The following is a 15385-nucleotide window of genomic DNA, read 5'->3' on the forward strand; positions in this document are numbered from 1 at the left end:
ATTTGTTTGTTTATTTATTTGATTTTTATGCCGCCCTTCTCCTTAGACTCAGGGCGGCTTACAACATGTTAGCAATAGCACTTTTTAACAGAGCCAGCATATTGCCCCCACAATCCGGGTCCTCATTTTACCCACCTCGGAAGGATGGAAGGCTGAGTCAACCTTGAGCCGGTGATGGAAGGCTGAGTCAACCTTGAGCCAGTCAGCTTCAGTGGCCTGCAGTACAGCACTCTATCTGCTGCACCACCCCGGCTCCTTTTAAAACGGCAAACTCCTTTGAAGGGCTTCTTCAGGAAATCCAGGCTAAGCACACTCTTTCCAGCAGCAATTTTTGGCAAAATTTATTCTATAAATCTGCAGCTCCCCACCCAAATTCATGGTCCCCACTTGCTATATATTCAGCACATGAACTTTTTAGAAGGTATAATGATTTTAACTATTTTTTCTTTCTCTAATCCCCACAGTCTTAAAATTGAATTTATCGTTATAAATAATGAAAAGCTTGAACATTAAGTTCAAGTAGATTAAAATCATATAGATACAGGTTCCATTTTGCAGGGAATGAAAGGGCTACGGATTTTAAAAGATTCATTACATTATATTAGCAACAGCCTTCTTAGTAGGTTTTAGGTTAAACAAAATAAAGCTAAATAAATAGAACATAAATTTGGTGCCACGTCTAGTCAATAATACATAAAGTCTCATAAATAGGATCAAATAATAAGTGTTATAAACTTCATATTCTTTATATTATTTTTCCAAAACTGAAATCAAGTATATTATAAAGCCTATTGCAATTCTAGTATAATTATTCAAGAACAGTCTAATTGGAATAAGCGGACGTAAGGAACAGAACATTATAGTCTTATAATTCAAAACAAACATGAGAAACAGTCTCCCTTTTTGATAAGCCATATGTTTCTTAACACAGCACTTTCTGCCCTAATAAAAAAATATACCATTTCATATTCACCATCATCTTTGCTTTAAATATACATAAAACAAAGAAAATACTGAAAAAAATTAAATAATATAGCAAAATACTTTTTTGTTTTGGAAAAGACTTTGACTTGTACCACTTAATATAAATAAGCTTTGCAAAATTAATTTCTTACGTTTAACATCCAAGGAAGCTTCTGTTTTTTCAACCAATCTTGTTTTCATATTCATATTATATCATTTCCTAGTTACTGTGGCGCAGATTGATTGAAATGATCCAGGATCAGAGCAGAAAAGAAACTTCCTGCAACTTCGAGGAAGCTGCTCTCTATTTTCTCAAGCAGTTTTAGACAAAGCACATTCTTCAAAGATAAAATCTTGCTGTTCCCATTTAAAACGTTAATAGTATGCAATGCTTTTTCATGCTAATAGCACCAATACTCTGCTGTTCACCAGTGACACTAACCTGAATTCACTACTCTTTTCTCCAATTACACTTTCCCCTCTCCCAGTTCTACTTCGCTGCTGCTGTGTGTGGAATATCCTGTTGAACAGCTGCAATTTTTTCAGCAACTTCCTTTCTTCTAGATTTAAACAAAGCAGCCCTTTTCATTCTCCCTATAATGTATTTCTATTGTTTCCCCTGCGAATGTGTGCGCGTGCACACACCCACAAAATAGGCATGTACTTTATACTAAATGTTTGCTTTAAGTCAATCTACGTTTCTTAGATCATGTTACTAAATTGTCGAGCTATCGATCACAGTTACTGTATTTCCTAATGTGTGAAGAAATCACTGACAGTTTTGTGGCTGTACAGGCAGGGAAAGAAAAGGTTTTTGTTTTTACTATGCCGGTACCAATCCACACACACATCAGTATAAAGTTTGTTGTAAAAAACCATGAAATGAAATGTTAGCATGAGGAGGGGAAAGACAGATATTTCAGTGGATTTTGTTTTTCTTTTAAAAAATACACAAATAATTGTAATGCTTTTTTATATCTTGCCTTGTATAAATATGACAATAATCTATGGTGAATCATAAGACTACATTTTTTTTAATAAGCTGGTTTTACCTCAGAGTTAACTGTGGCTTCTAGACTAGATAAAAAGAGTGACTCAGCTATCTGAAAGACGGATGAACTATTTCAGTCAGGAAGATCAAAGTCCTAGAATTCAGTGTCCAATAGTAATCAACCAGATCCTTTAGAACAGCTGTTCTCAACCTTCCTAATGCCGCAACTCTTTAATATAGTTCCTCATGTTGTGGTGACCCCCAACCATAAAATAATAAAATTATTTCAGGGATGGGTTCTAAATTACCTTGCTGCCAGTTCGTTTCCTCCTGCAATGCGTGACTGCGCCTCATGAGCACAATTTTTTTTAAAAAAATGCCAACAACAAGATAGCGCCGCATGTACAGTGCTGCAAATTTGGCTTCTGTGCATGCTCAGACGTTCCCATGGTACGGATTTTTTTTTTTTTTTGCAGTAGTCCATTTGCATGCGGGAGGACCTACCTGGAGACAGATAGAGGAGCGGTGTCTCGGTTCCTAAGACCATTGGAATTGGTTTTTTCTGAGGGTCTTAGGCGACCCCTGTGAAAGGGTCATTGGACCCCCAAAAGGAGTCACAACCCACAGGTTGAGAACCGCTGTTTTAGAAGCTCAAAGGTACATCAAACTTGTTGTGATACATACTTCAACTACACTACAGTTCTAGTACCAGGGTAAGCTAGTAAAGAAAATTCTATGTACAGTGTTCCCTCGCTTTTTGTGGGGGATGTGGTCCGAGACTGCCCACGAAAGTCGAATTTCCACGAAGTAGAGATGCAGAAGTAAATACACTATTTTTGGCTATGAACAGTATCACAAGCCTTCCCTTAACACTTTAAACCCCTAAATTGCAATTTTCCATTCCCTTAGCAACCATTCAGATTATTACTCACCATGTTTATTTATTAAAGTTTATTAAAAAAAATATTTATTAAAGGCAGATGAAAGTTTGGCGATGACATATGACGTCATCGAGTGAGAAAAAACATGGTATAGGGAAAAAAACCACAAAGTATTTTTTAATTAATATTTTTGAAAAACCGTGGTATAGACTTTCCGCGAAGTTCGAACCCACGAAAATTGAGGGAGCACTGTACAGTAATCCCTCGCTACTGCGCAGTTCATCTTTTGCGGATTCTCTATTTCACGGGTTTTCAAAGGGGGCTTAAATCCATTAAATCCATTGAAAATTGTAAATCCATTAAAATTCATAAAATTCTTCTACAGTACTACTGTATTCTATTAAAGAAACTGGTAGGATATCACATGTAGTTCCAGATGAGAAACATGATAGAATGATTGTTTAATGCAAAGGGTGAGTTTTAAAAGTCAAAATACTCGTTAAATACATAAAAAACTATCTTTCCTCTACTTCATGGGTGGTCTTGGAACGCATGCCCCGCGAAAAATGAGGGATTACTGTATATATTTTCTAAAAACATATTTCTATCATTCTTCTAACAGTACACAACAGTAGACAATTGTATTCTATTAGCTGAATGACAGCAGCTAATCCTAAATCATATATGGGGGAGCTTCACTGATTTGAATGAGGGATGTACACAAAATGATAAGAATCTGCTCAGTTGCTAATTTAATCATTCATAAAATATTGAACTTCACCGCTTGGTACATTTGGGGAGCTAATTTGCATTTAAAGCCAACATTTTAGTGACTTTTAAAACTATTATGCTCAATAGATTTTTAATTAATTAAATTAAATTAATTTAATGATCTGCTATTGGACAAAAGCAAAGTAAGCAATTTGAGATAATTTGCTGTCCTAGCTAATTGCTACCTAATAGCCAGCTTTTGGACTAGAGCTATTGACAGGAGGTTCATTTCCTCAATTAGCTCTGGATGCTTTTTAAGTGACTTGTCTACAAAATATTCCAGTGTGCCTCACAAAGTTGTTATGTACATCAAAACTCCTGGTCCCCAATTATATTGTGTGTTTTATACTACTTTGCAAGTTATATATACAAATTTAATATAATGGGTGCTTTATCATCCATTCAACATGCCTTGAATTTTGCTTTCTTCTGAATAAGGATGCTTCATATTTTTGATTACCGTATTTTTTGGAGTATAAGACACATCCCCCCCCCCCCTAAAAGAGGATGGAAATGTTGGTGCATCTTATACACAGAATACAGCCATTTTTGGCCTCCCAAAGCCCTACCCAATGCCCTATTTTTGTGAAAAATGAGCCCGTTTTTTGCAAAAGTGGGATGTGCATAGGGTTGGGGAGACCCGCAGAGTGCTCCTGGCAAAAGCAACCCCATTTTTGCAAAAAAAAAAAAAAAAAGGCTCATTTTTTTTACAAAAACAAGGGTGTTTTTGCTTTGCCCAGCCCTTAGGAGCATTCTGTAGGCCTCCCAAATGCTTTGCATACCCCGTTGTTGTAAAAAAAAAACCCGGTGTGTGTGTGAAAAACAAAGTTTTTGCCTTCCGCCAGTCCCCAGGAGCATTCTGCAGGCCTCCCAAACCCGAAGCACACCCCACTTTTGCAAAAAAATGGATGAAATACCAGGAGAACTCTGCAGACTTCCCAATCCCTCTGCATGCCCCATTCTTTTTCAAAAATGGGTGAAAAACAGGTCCGTTTTTACAAAAAACAGGGTGTGCAGAGGGTTTGGGAGGCCTGCATATTGCTTCTGGGGGCTGGGGGAAAGGCAAAAATGCCTCCAGTTTTATGAAAAATGGGCCCATTTTTGCAAAAAATGGGGTGTGCAGAGGGTTTGGGAGTCTTGTATTCCCGAAGGCCTGGGAGGATAAAAACCTTTATTTTTTTTCTTACCACTATGAAATCTTGGTGCGTCTTATATACAAAAAAATGTACAAAAAAGAACACTTTGTTAAAATTACATCTTTAAAGGAGAAAATGAAATAATTGTTCATTCTCTGTACATCCCATTCAAACCCTGAATGGTACAGAACTTTTTAATATGAATTTAAAAACCTTAATTGCAAAAAATTTTTGCAATGTGTATCTTCTGCAAAAAAAGCAATTTCAACTTCATCTTTTTCAGTCTGACTACTTGCTTTTCAATATAAAAACCACAGAGCAAGAATAAAAAGGAATATGCCATTCCTGTAATTAGCTGTATTTAAATGGCAATATAGCAATTCCAGGCCAAAAAAGTAAAAATAAACTCAGAAATCAAGAATAGAAGAAAGTTCTACAAATTAATTAACTGAAATGAAAGAAATTTAGCCAAATGTTAAAATTTAAAAAGGGGCAAGGGATGAAAGAAAACAAGAACATACAGTAATTGCAAAACAGGTCTCAATATGTATACGTAGGACTACTATTCAGACATAACCAGCAAACATTTAACTCACAAAAGTAAGCTAACATTTAGAATGCAAGTTAAACACTATCCATGCTGAACATGGGTATTCATTAAGCTTCTTCCAAAAGAACTTTAGCAAAAACGGGAGGAAATGTTTTTCAACTCCAACAAATGATGAAATTATTGACCGGTGCAATAATTTCAAAACATATGCTAGCTGGTAACCTGATGAAATATTGAAAGCACCGGTAATTCTGTAAAGCAATCGTTTTTACTGCATTAAAACTATTTTGTTGTTTTTGCTGGATTTCCTTTGTATTATATTGGAGGGTGGGGAAGGAAGAAGAAATGTGAAGATTATTTCTGCATTCAATCAGGCATTCAAATGGACTGAGCCACTTAAAAACTGTTATTCATTCATAATTACTCTGATTGATTTTATTCATTAGTTTTACAGAATGGAGCAACGGAAATATAGTGAATTCCCAAATTGAATTGTCAGGCCTTTCATGTTTTGGAATTCCTGATAAACATTAGCTTCCCAGCAAAGAGTGATCTCATAAGAATAATTACTTATCCTGAAGGATCTTATCACTAGTTTTACAGGAAGAGTGGGCTTGTAAGAAAATTATTTATGTTGAATGATCTTATCATTAATTTCCCAGCAAGAGTGACCTTCTAAGAAGAAACTATCCTGAAGAAACTTATCTCCCTTAGTAAACCAACTGCAGATACTTCTACAGGTCTGTCTCAGATGCTGATATCTTATCTTTAGTAACTTCTAGACCAGGGGTGGGCAATTAATTTTGCCATGGGGCCGTATGAGAAATTGGAATGGTTTTAGAGGGCCGGACTAATATAATTAACTCAGTTCTACCCAATACTATAAAGACCCAGACCCTGTCCTGACCTAAACACCCAGATCCACTCTACAGACCCCTAATTGTTTGCTTTACGGCAACACGGTGCACCACTGGAGTGTTTGTGTGGTTTCTGTGCTTAGCCGCTCTTGGTAGGAGGTCGGGGTCCGCTCCAGTGCGAGGATGAAAGAGCTCACCGCGTCTGCCGGGACTCCTCCAGTTCCTGCTTTCCTCATGATTCATCAGGAAAGCAGGAACCGGAGGAGTCCCGGCAGACACGGTGAGCTCTTTCATCCTCGCACTGGAGCGGACCCCAATCTCCGCAGACCGGTCACAGACCGCCCCTTGCCCAGGTCTGTTCTAGACTCATGGGATGAATAAACCAATTTTTCTCAATAGTTACTGGAATTTTAACTTTAACAATCATGGAAAATTTTCTTGGTTGCCATCCCAGATGATTTTAAAAACAGGTCCTGTGTGAATGCCAAAATAATGATCAAGACAAGTTTATCATTTTATTAATAAACTCTATTATGAGAAAACTAATGCAGATACTGGTAGTACCTAGAAAATGTAATGATTATCCAACTACAATGGAATCTTCTCCCTTAGTCAGGTTTTACATTTTCAAAGGTGTTCCTACTTTCATTTCTTCACATTATTTCAAACAAAAGGATAAATACTTCTGAATTGTATTATTTGACAGGGGTATCCTTCAAGATTTCCAGCACATAAAGGTGGGTTTAAGTATTAGTACTAGACATTTTAGCTCTGATGGGATAAAAATCCAGTAACAACTAATATATTTTGTTGTTTTTTAATTTTGTGCTTCAGATTAAGATTTAGGGGAGTACAGTATCTGTATATGCTTGCAAACTTTTCCATTGCTTGGTATAAAAAACATGTTAAAATTAATATAACATTAAGATCATAAGAAAATTTACTAGCAATGACCTGTCAAGAATAACAATTTTCTATGTTATTTTTGGTATAATAATAATAATAATAATAATAATAATAATAATAATAATAATTTATTAGATTTGTATGCCGCCCCTCTCTGAAGACTATAACAACTGAAATTAAGTATTATTATTTGTGAAAGGATTTTAGAGCTTTGCTATCAAGTAAACAAATTTCTACTTTCAATAGAAACAGTCCAGAATGTTTGCCGTTTGTAATTCCATCATACTGAGTGTATGTTTCAGTATGAATGCCATTTTTCCATCCATTATGCTAAACAATTATGCTAAAATTTTATATAATTGCAGTCATCCATTAGGTTAAAATTGCAGCAATCATATTTTTCCTCCCAATTTTAAGACAGGAAATTAAGACTTTTTACCCTTTCTAAATTAATTTATTAGATATTAATTTATTAGATATTTTTAAAGATAGTAGAAATATTTAAAAACCTCAAATATAATTTATGTTTCTTTATGCTACAGAAGAGTATTGAGAACAATCTTGCTAATTGGTTTTCTAACTAAATGTGGTGTGGAAGTTTTAATTATAGTCACATTACTTAGTGCCATATTTTTTTTAATAAGTGGGGTGTTAAAATATTATCCACAAATGAATGAATGAATTTGGGCAACACACCAGACAAGCCAGATCTGTTTATAACAGTCACTTGTTTCCCTGGTGTGCTCTTAGCCACTCCCATTCTGTTCTCATTTTATCTTTTTGTACAACTTTATGGATCTATAGGCCAAAGAGAGAGCTCGAAATTATAATATATTTATAAGTAAGTTAAATTGCAAGAGAGCAAATAAGGTTAAACCATGTCTTATCCCAGATTCTATGGAGCCCTAAGTAACATGGGTTCTTCTTTATTACATGTAGTTTATCTGTGTATGTACTTATTGTGTGTATATGTAACTTAATTCACCATGAACATGTCTTGAAACATCTGCGTTGAAATAAACTGGGCATTTCCCATTCACAGAAGTCATGTCTAACTTCTACCAAATGATGCCCCCCCCCCCACACACACACAAAAATTCATTGCAATTCTCTTGTGTGCATGGAAATGATGATAGAGAAGGTACACACATTTAGATCTGGCCACAATAAGACTGTATTATTTTATTAAATAGGGTTTCATATTGTATTTAGCTGCTGTAAGCCGCCCAGAGTCCTTTGGGAATAGGTATCATACAAATTTAATAAACAAATAAATAAAACAAATAAATCAGACAATAACTAACATGAAAAAAAGTATGATGTAAGGCGGTTTCTTCCATGAATGACAGGGATGGGAAAATACACTGCTCAAAAAAATTAAGGGAACACAATATAACTCCAAGTAAATCAAAGTTTTGTGAAATCAAACTGTCTACTTAGGAAGCAACACCGATTGACAATTAATTTCACATGGTGTCGTGCACATTCAACATTGTACAGAACGAAGTATTCAGTGAGAATATTTCATTCGTTCAGATCTAGGATGTGTTATTTGAGTGTTCCCTTTATTTTTTTTTGAGCAGTATATATCATGGCACTTACCTGCAATCAAGACAATTTATTCTATTTTCTTATATAATTAATGACGGGTGACCATTCCCAGTAGGATGGATAGATAGATAGATAGATAGATAGATAGATAGATAGATAGATAGATAGATAGATAAATACGGTTGACCTATCCAGATTCCTAAGAGGTCAGTAAGGGGCGAGTACAAGTGCACTAGAATGCCTTCCATCCCCTGTCCTATTGCTCTCCTATATCTCCTATACCTTTCTTCTATTCCTATATCTCTTCTTCTATTCTTTCATTGATATGTTCTATTACTTTATCTTCTTTTCTATTCTTTCTTAGATATATTTTACTATGAGTATCTCCTCTATAGCCTTCATCATGTATTTTACTATGTGTGTGTGTGTGGGTGTATACATACACCCACTAAAACCCTCATTGTGTATTGGACAAAATAAATAAATAAATAATAAATAAATAAATTCCGGTAGTCCACCACTCTGCCTCTGTTCTGGTAAGCAACATATTCCTAAAAATGACTCAGGAGTGAAATCTCGCTGAATCCGCTGGATTTCATTCTTGTAGGTTGAAAGTGTTGTTTTGTTTAGTGACCAAGCAGCCAAGATCTCCCATTTACAGAGGCGCCCGTGCCTTCCTTCTCCGGGGTACTTAAAACACAGAACGCGAGTCTTCCCCCCCCCCCCCCCCAGTGTCACCAACTTAAGAGGAGGAAAAAAAGAGAACCGCGGGAACCAGGGAAAGAGACAAGAGACTCCTTCAGTGGCGATTCTTACCCTCTTTGGGGCTGGGCTCCAAGGCGGACAGTAAAAGCGGAGTGCGGTCTTCCTCCTCTTCAGCCTCTTCTGGCTTCGGAATCTCCATGTCACCTTGCTCCAGATTCCCCCCCAAAAACCCCCCAACCTCACTCACCGGTCCTCCGAGTCTCCCGGGCTAGAAAAGCAAAGGCTCCAGGAACCGGCACGTGATCTGCGGCACGTGACCTGTAGCGGGCAGAAATGCGACTCATCTCAAGATTCAGCCCCGTCAGCCGGCTTCCCCCCCCCTTCGCTTCTCGTACTCCGCCATCTTTAGTACTGGCATTCTTTTTCGGCTTGACAGAAGGAAAAGTGTGGCGGGCGGGGGTGGGTGGGGGAGTTTACGTATTCCGCATTCGGCCTTTGCAACTGACAAGGGTTTTCATACCTGCGATGCTAACAAATATGACAGAGAGAGAGATTTGCTCCGTAATGCCTGCAGGTGGCGGCACCTGTCCCTGACGGCTAGAAACGAAACACTTACTTCAACAAAGTTTATTATTATTATTTTTTTGCAAAATAGAAGATCCTGTTACGGATTTGGATATACGTCTATTTTACTGGAGTCTGTGTAATCCAAAGGCTTTTTTTTTCATTTATAGAAGTGCTCAGCAGCCTGGATGGTACTTTTAAAGTTTGTGTATGAAACATACCAGGGTCGCCCAGAAAGTAATGCACCACTTTTCCTCCCCTCAACCTTCAGTAGTGGTACAAATGCGAAACTTTAGATATACATTATTTGAATTGTCAGGAGTGGGTGTATAAATTTTGCGTTTCTTCAGACAGCGTAGCTGCAGCAGTCTGTAAGTGATGTACATTACAAGCAGCCTGTCATTTAATTTCTCACTGCGGAGAAAGAAACTTGGGAAACATTCACAAACGTTTTTGTACAGTTTATGGAAAATGTGCAGTCGAGAGAAGTACGGTTAGTCACTGGGCACAGAGGGTGAGGCCATTAGAGGTGATTCGCACAGTGCAGAAATGGCTTTGTGACCAGAACAAAGAGTGGTACCGACAGGGCATACACACCCTTGTATCTTGTTGGAGGAAGACCATAGAACGGGACGGAGATTACATGGAAAAATAGGGAGTGTAGAAAAAACAACATTCTTTCTTGTGTGTAAGTTTCATTGTGTTCAATAAATAATCATTGAAGAAAAAAATGTGGTGTATTACTTTCTTGGCGACCCTCGTAGAAGATGCTGTTATGGATTTGGAGTCCGTGTAATTCAAAGGCTCCCCCCCCCCCATTGATAGAAGTGCTCAGCAGCCCAGATGGTATTTTTAAAAGTTTGTGTATGAAACAGGATAAATAGATATGTAGGGTATCCTATCTATATTTGCTAAAGACAGAATAGTGATGGCAAACCATTTTTGGTTCGCGTGCCAAAATGGTGTTTGTGGGTGTGCTAGCACACGCGCAAGTGCCCACACCCATTCCTTCCCCTCCCACGCATGTTCACCTCCCATGCTGCCCCTGCACATGTGCACAAGCCCCCCTCTGCACATGCTCACAGGCAATGAAGGGCTACCAAAAACTTTACTACCACACTGTGGGTGTGACTTATGCAGGACGCCCTACATTTTCTTTCAACATCTTTCAGTGCAAATTGGGTGCTCTGGGGTGGAGCTCCATTTCTGCTACCCCACTGCGTTCCCCCTATCTGGGCAGTAGCCCACCCCTGCACACAGGCCTCACTGAAGCCTGGAACGGTGAAAAAATGGCCAAACTGGAAGTTCAAAAAAACGGACTTCAGGTTTGCCCATTGTGCTGTTTTTTGCACTCCAGGGCTTCAGAAGGCTTCCCTGCCATAGGTTTGCCATCACGGACATAGGGTGTAGAAATCATTATTTTAAAAAATTATTCTATTTTAGATTATAACAAGTGAGCATTTGCTGGAATAAATACTTTTCCAACAACATCATTTTTGCATTGCCACTTTTTTGTTTAGAGATTTATTTAAAACATTTATATAGCTGTCTATCTTTCACTCAACTGAGTGGCTCCCAAGCAAAAATAAAAAGGCAGCATTAAATGACATAAATCACTACCCTTGCACCAATTATTTCAACTGCTAGTCAAAAACAGAGTAGTAGAAGAAGCAATAATATGTAGATTTGCAAAAGAAAAATAGTGCATAGTGTCCAGTCTGATCATTTACTGCAATGCTAAGAACGAGGCAGAGTAGTTAAACAGTTAAAATTAGAGGTGGATACCATTGTGAGATAAAGTATGAAAGCAGTTAATTACTGTAGAGGAAGACTTTTCACCTTTCCCACTGTCCTTTGCAGAAATAGCTCTGCCAAAATACAAATTGATTCCTGCATGATGTTATAAAACGTCCTGTTCTGTTGAAGTGCACAAACACCTTTTCCAGACAGAAGATCACATGGAATATTTGTAATTATTTACTAGGCAGTCAGGACAATGTGACAGTGTTGGTGTAGAAACACAAGTTCAAATCCTTCCAGTTACATGACAGTTTACTAGGTGCCTTTGGGACAGTCCCTTTTCTTTTACCGAAGAAATGCAAAGAATCATAAATATGACAGGACAAGGTAAATCTTTACCTTTATGTAATTTTAAAAAATGGAAAAATATTTCAGGTGCAATACAAGATGTTTATTTTTAAAATCCTTAGTGAAGGAATGGGAATTGATGGCTCAATAGATGTTATCATAACTACAATATTCAGTATTCTTCATAAGTCAGATTTTCCCCCCCCAGACTCTGTGATTTCGTCCCCAAACCCCAAAAACTTCAATCTTAGAGTCTAGACTATCTACAGTCGACCTCACCCCATCCCTAAGAGATCTGTAAGGGATATACATAACTGCATCATTGTGCCTACCATTCCTGTCCCACTGTCCTATTACCTAATTTACCTGTACCTAATTTGCTAATGTTTATGCTTATTATACTAATACCTACTACCATCTACATGTGGCAGAACAGAATAGAATAGAATTCTTTATTGGCCAGGTGTGATTGCAAACACAAGGATTTGTGAGCCGCCCCGAGTTTTCAGAGAGGGGCAGCATACAAGTCTAATAAATTATTGTTGTTATTATTATTATTATTATTATTGTTGTTGTTATTATTATTATTATTATTATTATATCTTTGGTGCATATGCTCTCAGTGTACACAAAAGAAAAAGATACATTTGTCAAGAATCATGAGGTGCAAAACTTAATGATTCTCACAGGGTTCAAATCAGAGGAAACAATCAATATTAATAAAAAAATTAAGATACAAGCAACAAGTTACAGTCATACAGTCACAAGTGGGAGGAAATGGGTGATAGGAATGATGAGAAAAACTAGTAGTAATAGTAGTGCAGACTAAGTAAATAGTTTGACAGTGTTGAGGGAACTATTTGTTTAGCAGAGTGATGATGCTTAACCAAACAACAAACAAACAAACAAACAAACAAACAAACAAACAAACAGATAGGTGGATGGATAATGGATGGATGAACAAAGGAAGGAAGAAAGAGAGAGAGAGAGAAAGAAAATGGGAGGAAATGGGTGATAGGAATGATGAGAAAAACTAGTAGCAATAGTAATGCAGACTTAGTAAATATTTTGACAGTGTTGAGGGAATTATTTGTTTAGCGGAATGATAGTGTTTGGCCAAATGTAATATAATATAATATAATATCATATCATATCATATCATATATCATATCATATCATAAACTTCAGCAATGCAGATCGCAACCTGTTGCAAAACAGCTAAGTGGGAACTTCCCTCTGTGGAGTCTGTCATTTCTATTTCTGAAGTCACTCAACTCATCAGACCTCTTCAAGCAACCCACTTTCTTTCCTCTTAATTTTCTGGGCTTGCGCTGGACCGCTTAAAAACTTCAATTTCTTCCAGTTACCAGACCTATCCAAGCGAGAGAACGCGCGTCGCGGACCACAAAGGCACCGCGTAGAAACCCCCGCCGGCCGAACCTTCTCCCCAGCTCCCACTCCAGTTGGAGGGTGGCGAAGGCTGGTGGGCACGAAGGCAAGGAAGGAGCCTCTGAGTGGAATAGGAGGGGCGGCGGCAGAGGAGGAGAGCCCTGCCTTGGAGAAGGCGCTACCCCAATTTCGACGCAAGGAGCTGCTCTCATTTAAAGGATGAGCTCGGGTTAGCCCCAAAAACCAGGGAGGCGCCGCGAGTGGAGAGGCGAGCAGCGTTGTCTCCTCTTCGGCTGCCCGGGTCCCCAGAAGGAAGATGCGGCTCTTAATGGAAGTTATGCCCGCTACCCGGAGGAGCTCTTGGCTGTTGCCCATCCTACCTTTCATTTGGGGCTTCGTGATAGCTTCATCGTTTGTTAACGCTGGGTAGGAATTTATGTTTATTTTTTAAAAGTTGTGGACTACTGGATGAGAAGGGAAATTATGAAGAGAGGGAGGCAAATTGGGGAAGAGCATGTTTTGGATGGAATTTTTTTCTCCATGGGATGCCTAAATTTGCATTTTGCTTAATTTGGTGAAAAGATGCAGAGTTTTACGCCCCGAGTTTTAAGTTGCCCGAACACCTATTTTCTGGATGCAGATGATGCAGGCATGAATTGAAGCCTGGGGAAAGATATAGAATAGAATAGAATAGAATAGAATAGAATAGAATTTTATTTGGCCAAGTGTGCTTGGGCACACAAGGAATTTGTCTCAGGGTACATAAAAGAAAAAGATACATTTGTCAAGAATCATGAGGTACAGCACTTAATGATTGTCATAGGGATCAAATAAGCAATGAAGAAACAATCAATATTACTGTAATAAAAATCTTAATAACGTTATTTAACGTTATTTTCCTTTTAATTATTGGAGGAAAACTTCCTTACACTTCTGTATGTTTATCTCAGTATATCCCAGAGATTCAGGGGTCTGTTGCTTAAGTTTTAATCATTTCCTAATCTAGAACTATGTGAGAATACAAACAAGTTTTTTCCCCTATACCTACAATATTCTCCTGTTTTCATTTTGCTCCCCCACACCCCAAGGAACACTTTAAGAATTTAAAATGGCATGAGAGATGAGATCAAGGTGCAATTTTTGATGAGTTACCTTAGCTCCCTCAAAGTTGTTGCAGTTCATATAGGTAGCAATAGTAACTTATAATATTATGCATTTTAATAACAATTATCAGTTTCAAGACTGTTTCTTTTTGTGATTTATAGACCCACATACCTATTGGCAGTTCCTAAAATAATCCGACCTGGAGCAAATATAACTATTGGAGTTGCGCTGTTGAAGGAAAGTCCTTTAAGCATTAGAATACAAGCGCAAGTACTCTTGGCAAAGGAAGCCATATTACAAGGAGAAGCAATCTTTCAAAGAGGTAAACTGGTTGCCATGGCGTGGGATAAATGCAATGAGATTTGGTTAAATTATTTATTAAATTTATTTATTAAATGTACATGTCACCTATCTCACTAACCAAGGTGACTCAAAATTTCTTTGAGTCAATAATTAGCTTTTATGATTACAATACAGTCCTAAACATGCCTTTTCAATGCTCTAGGTATGTGGGTGTAAACTACAGTATATGGGATTATAAATATAATTATTTGCTGAACGATTACATATTAAGTCTTGAATTCCGAAGGAAGAGAACTATACATTATCTCTTTGCCTCTTTCCTTGACTTTGTTGTATAAGGAATCATTGTTATTAATATAACATTTTGTGATTCTTTGAGCCTAATACCACAAAATATCTAAAATAAAGTCAAAATATGCTTTTCCACGATCATTCAGTAAATCTCCATTCAAAATAATTTATATAGGATCATCATCTCTCCCATGAGATCAGGGCAGTGTATCAACAGTTGTTATTATTATTAATTTTTATTATTATTAATTTAATTTATATGGTGCCCAACTCCTCAAGGATGGGTGGCTTACAACAAGTAAAAACAGCATTTAAAAAGAACAATTTGAAAATAA

At 37.4% G+C, this 15385-nt stretch overlaps 2 protein-coding genes across 4 annotated transcripts in view; one reads left to right on the forward strand and one right to left on the reverse strand.

The window, feature by feature from the left end:
- Nucleotides 1-9686, reverse strand: part of SLC17A5 (solute carrier family 17 member 5) — a 34395-nt gene extending 24709 nt beyond the window's left edge. The window contains exon 1 of one of the 3 annotated variants that reach the window (XM_070733065.1): nt 9559-9686. In XM_070733065.1, coding sequence (XP_070589166.1) covers nt 9559-9655 — 97 coding nt within the window. In that variant the 5' untranslated portion in view covers nt 9656-9686. Of the gene's footprint in view, nt 1-1115; nt 1593-9422 lie in introns of those variants that run through there. The other 2 variants (XM_070733066.1, XM_070733067.1) reach the window with 2 other exon arrangements.
- A 3982-nt stretch (nt 9687-13668) lies between these two features.
- CD109 (CD109 molecule) overlaps nt 13669-15385 on the forward strand; it is a 90571-nt gene continuing 88854 nt past the window's right edge. The window contains exons 1-2 of the mRNA XM_070764042.1: nt 13669-13778; nt 14618-14778. Coding sequence (XP_070620143.1) covers nt 13669-13778; nt 14618-14778 — 271 coding nt within the window. The remainder of the gene's footprint in view (nt 13779-14617; nt 14779-15385) is intronic.

Source organism: Erythrolamprus reginae, chromosome 1, assembly GCF_031021105.1.
Source record: "Erythrolamprus reginae isolate rEryReg1 chromosome 1, rEryReg1.hap1, whole genome shotgun sequence".
NCBI classification, from domain to species: Eukaryota; Metazoa; Chordata; class Lepidosauria; order Squamata; family Dipsadidae; genus Erythrolamprus; species Erythrolamprus reginae.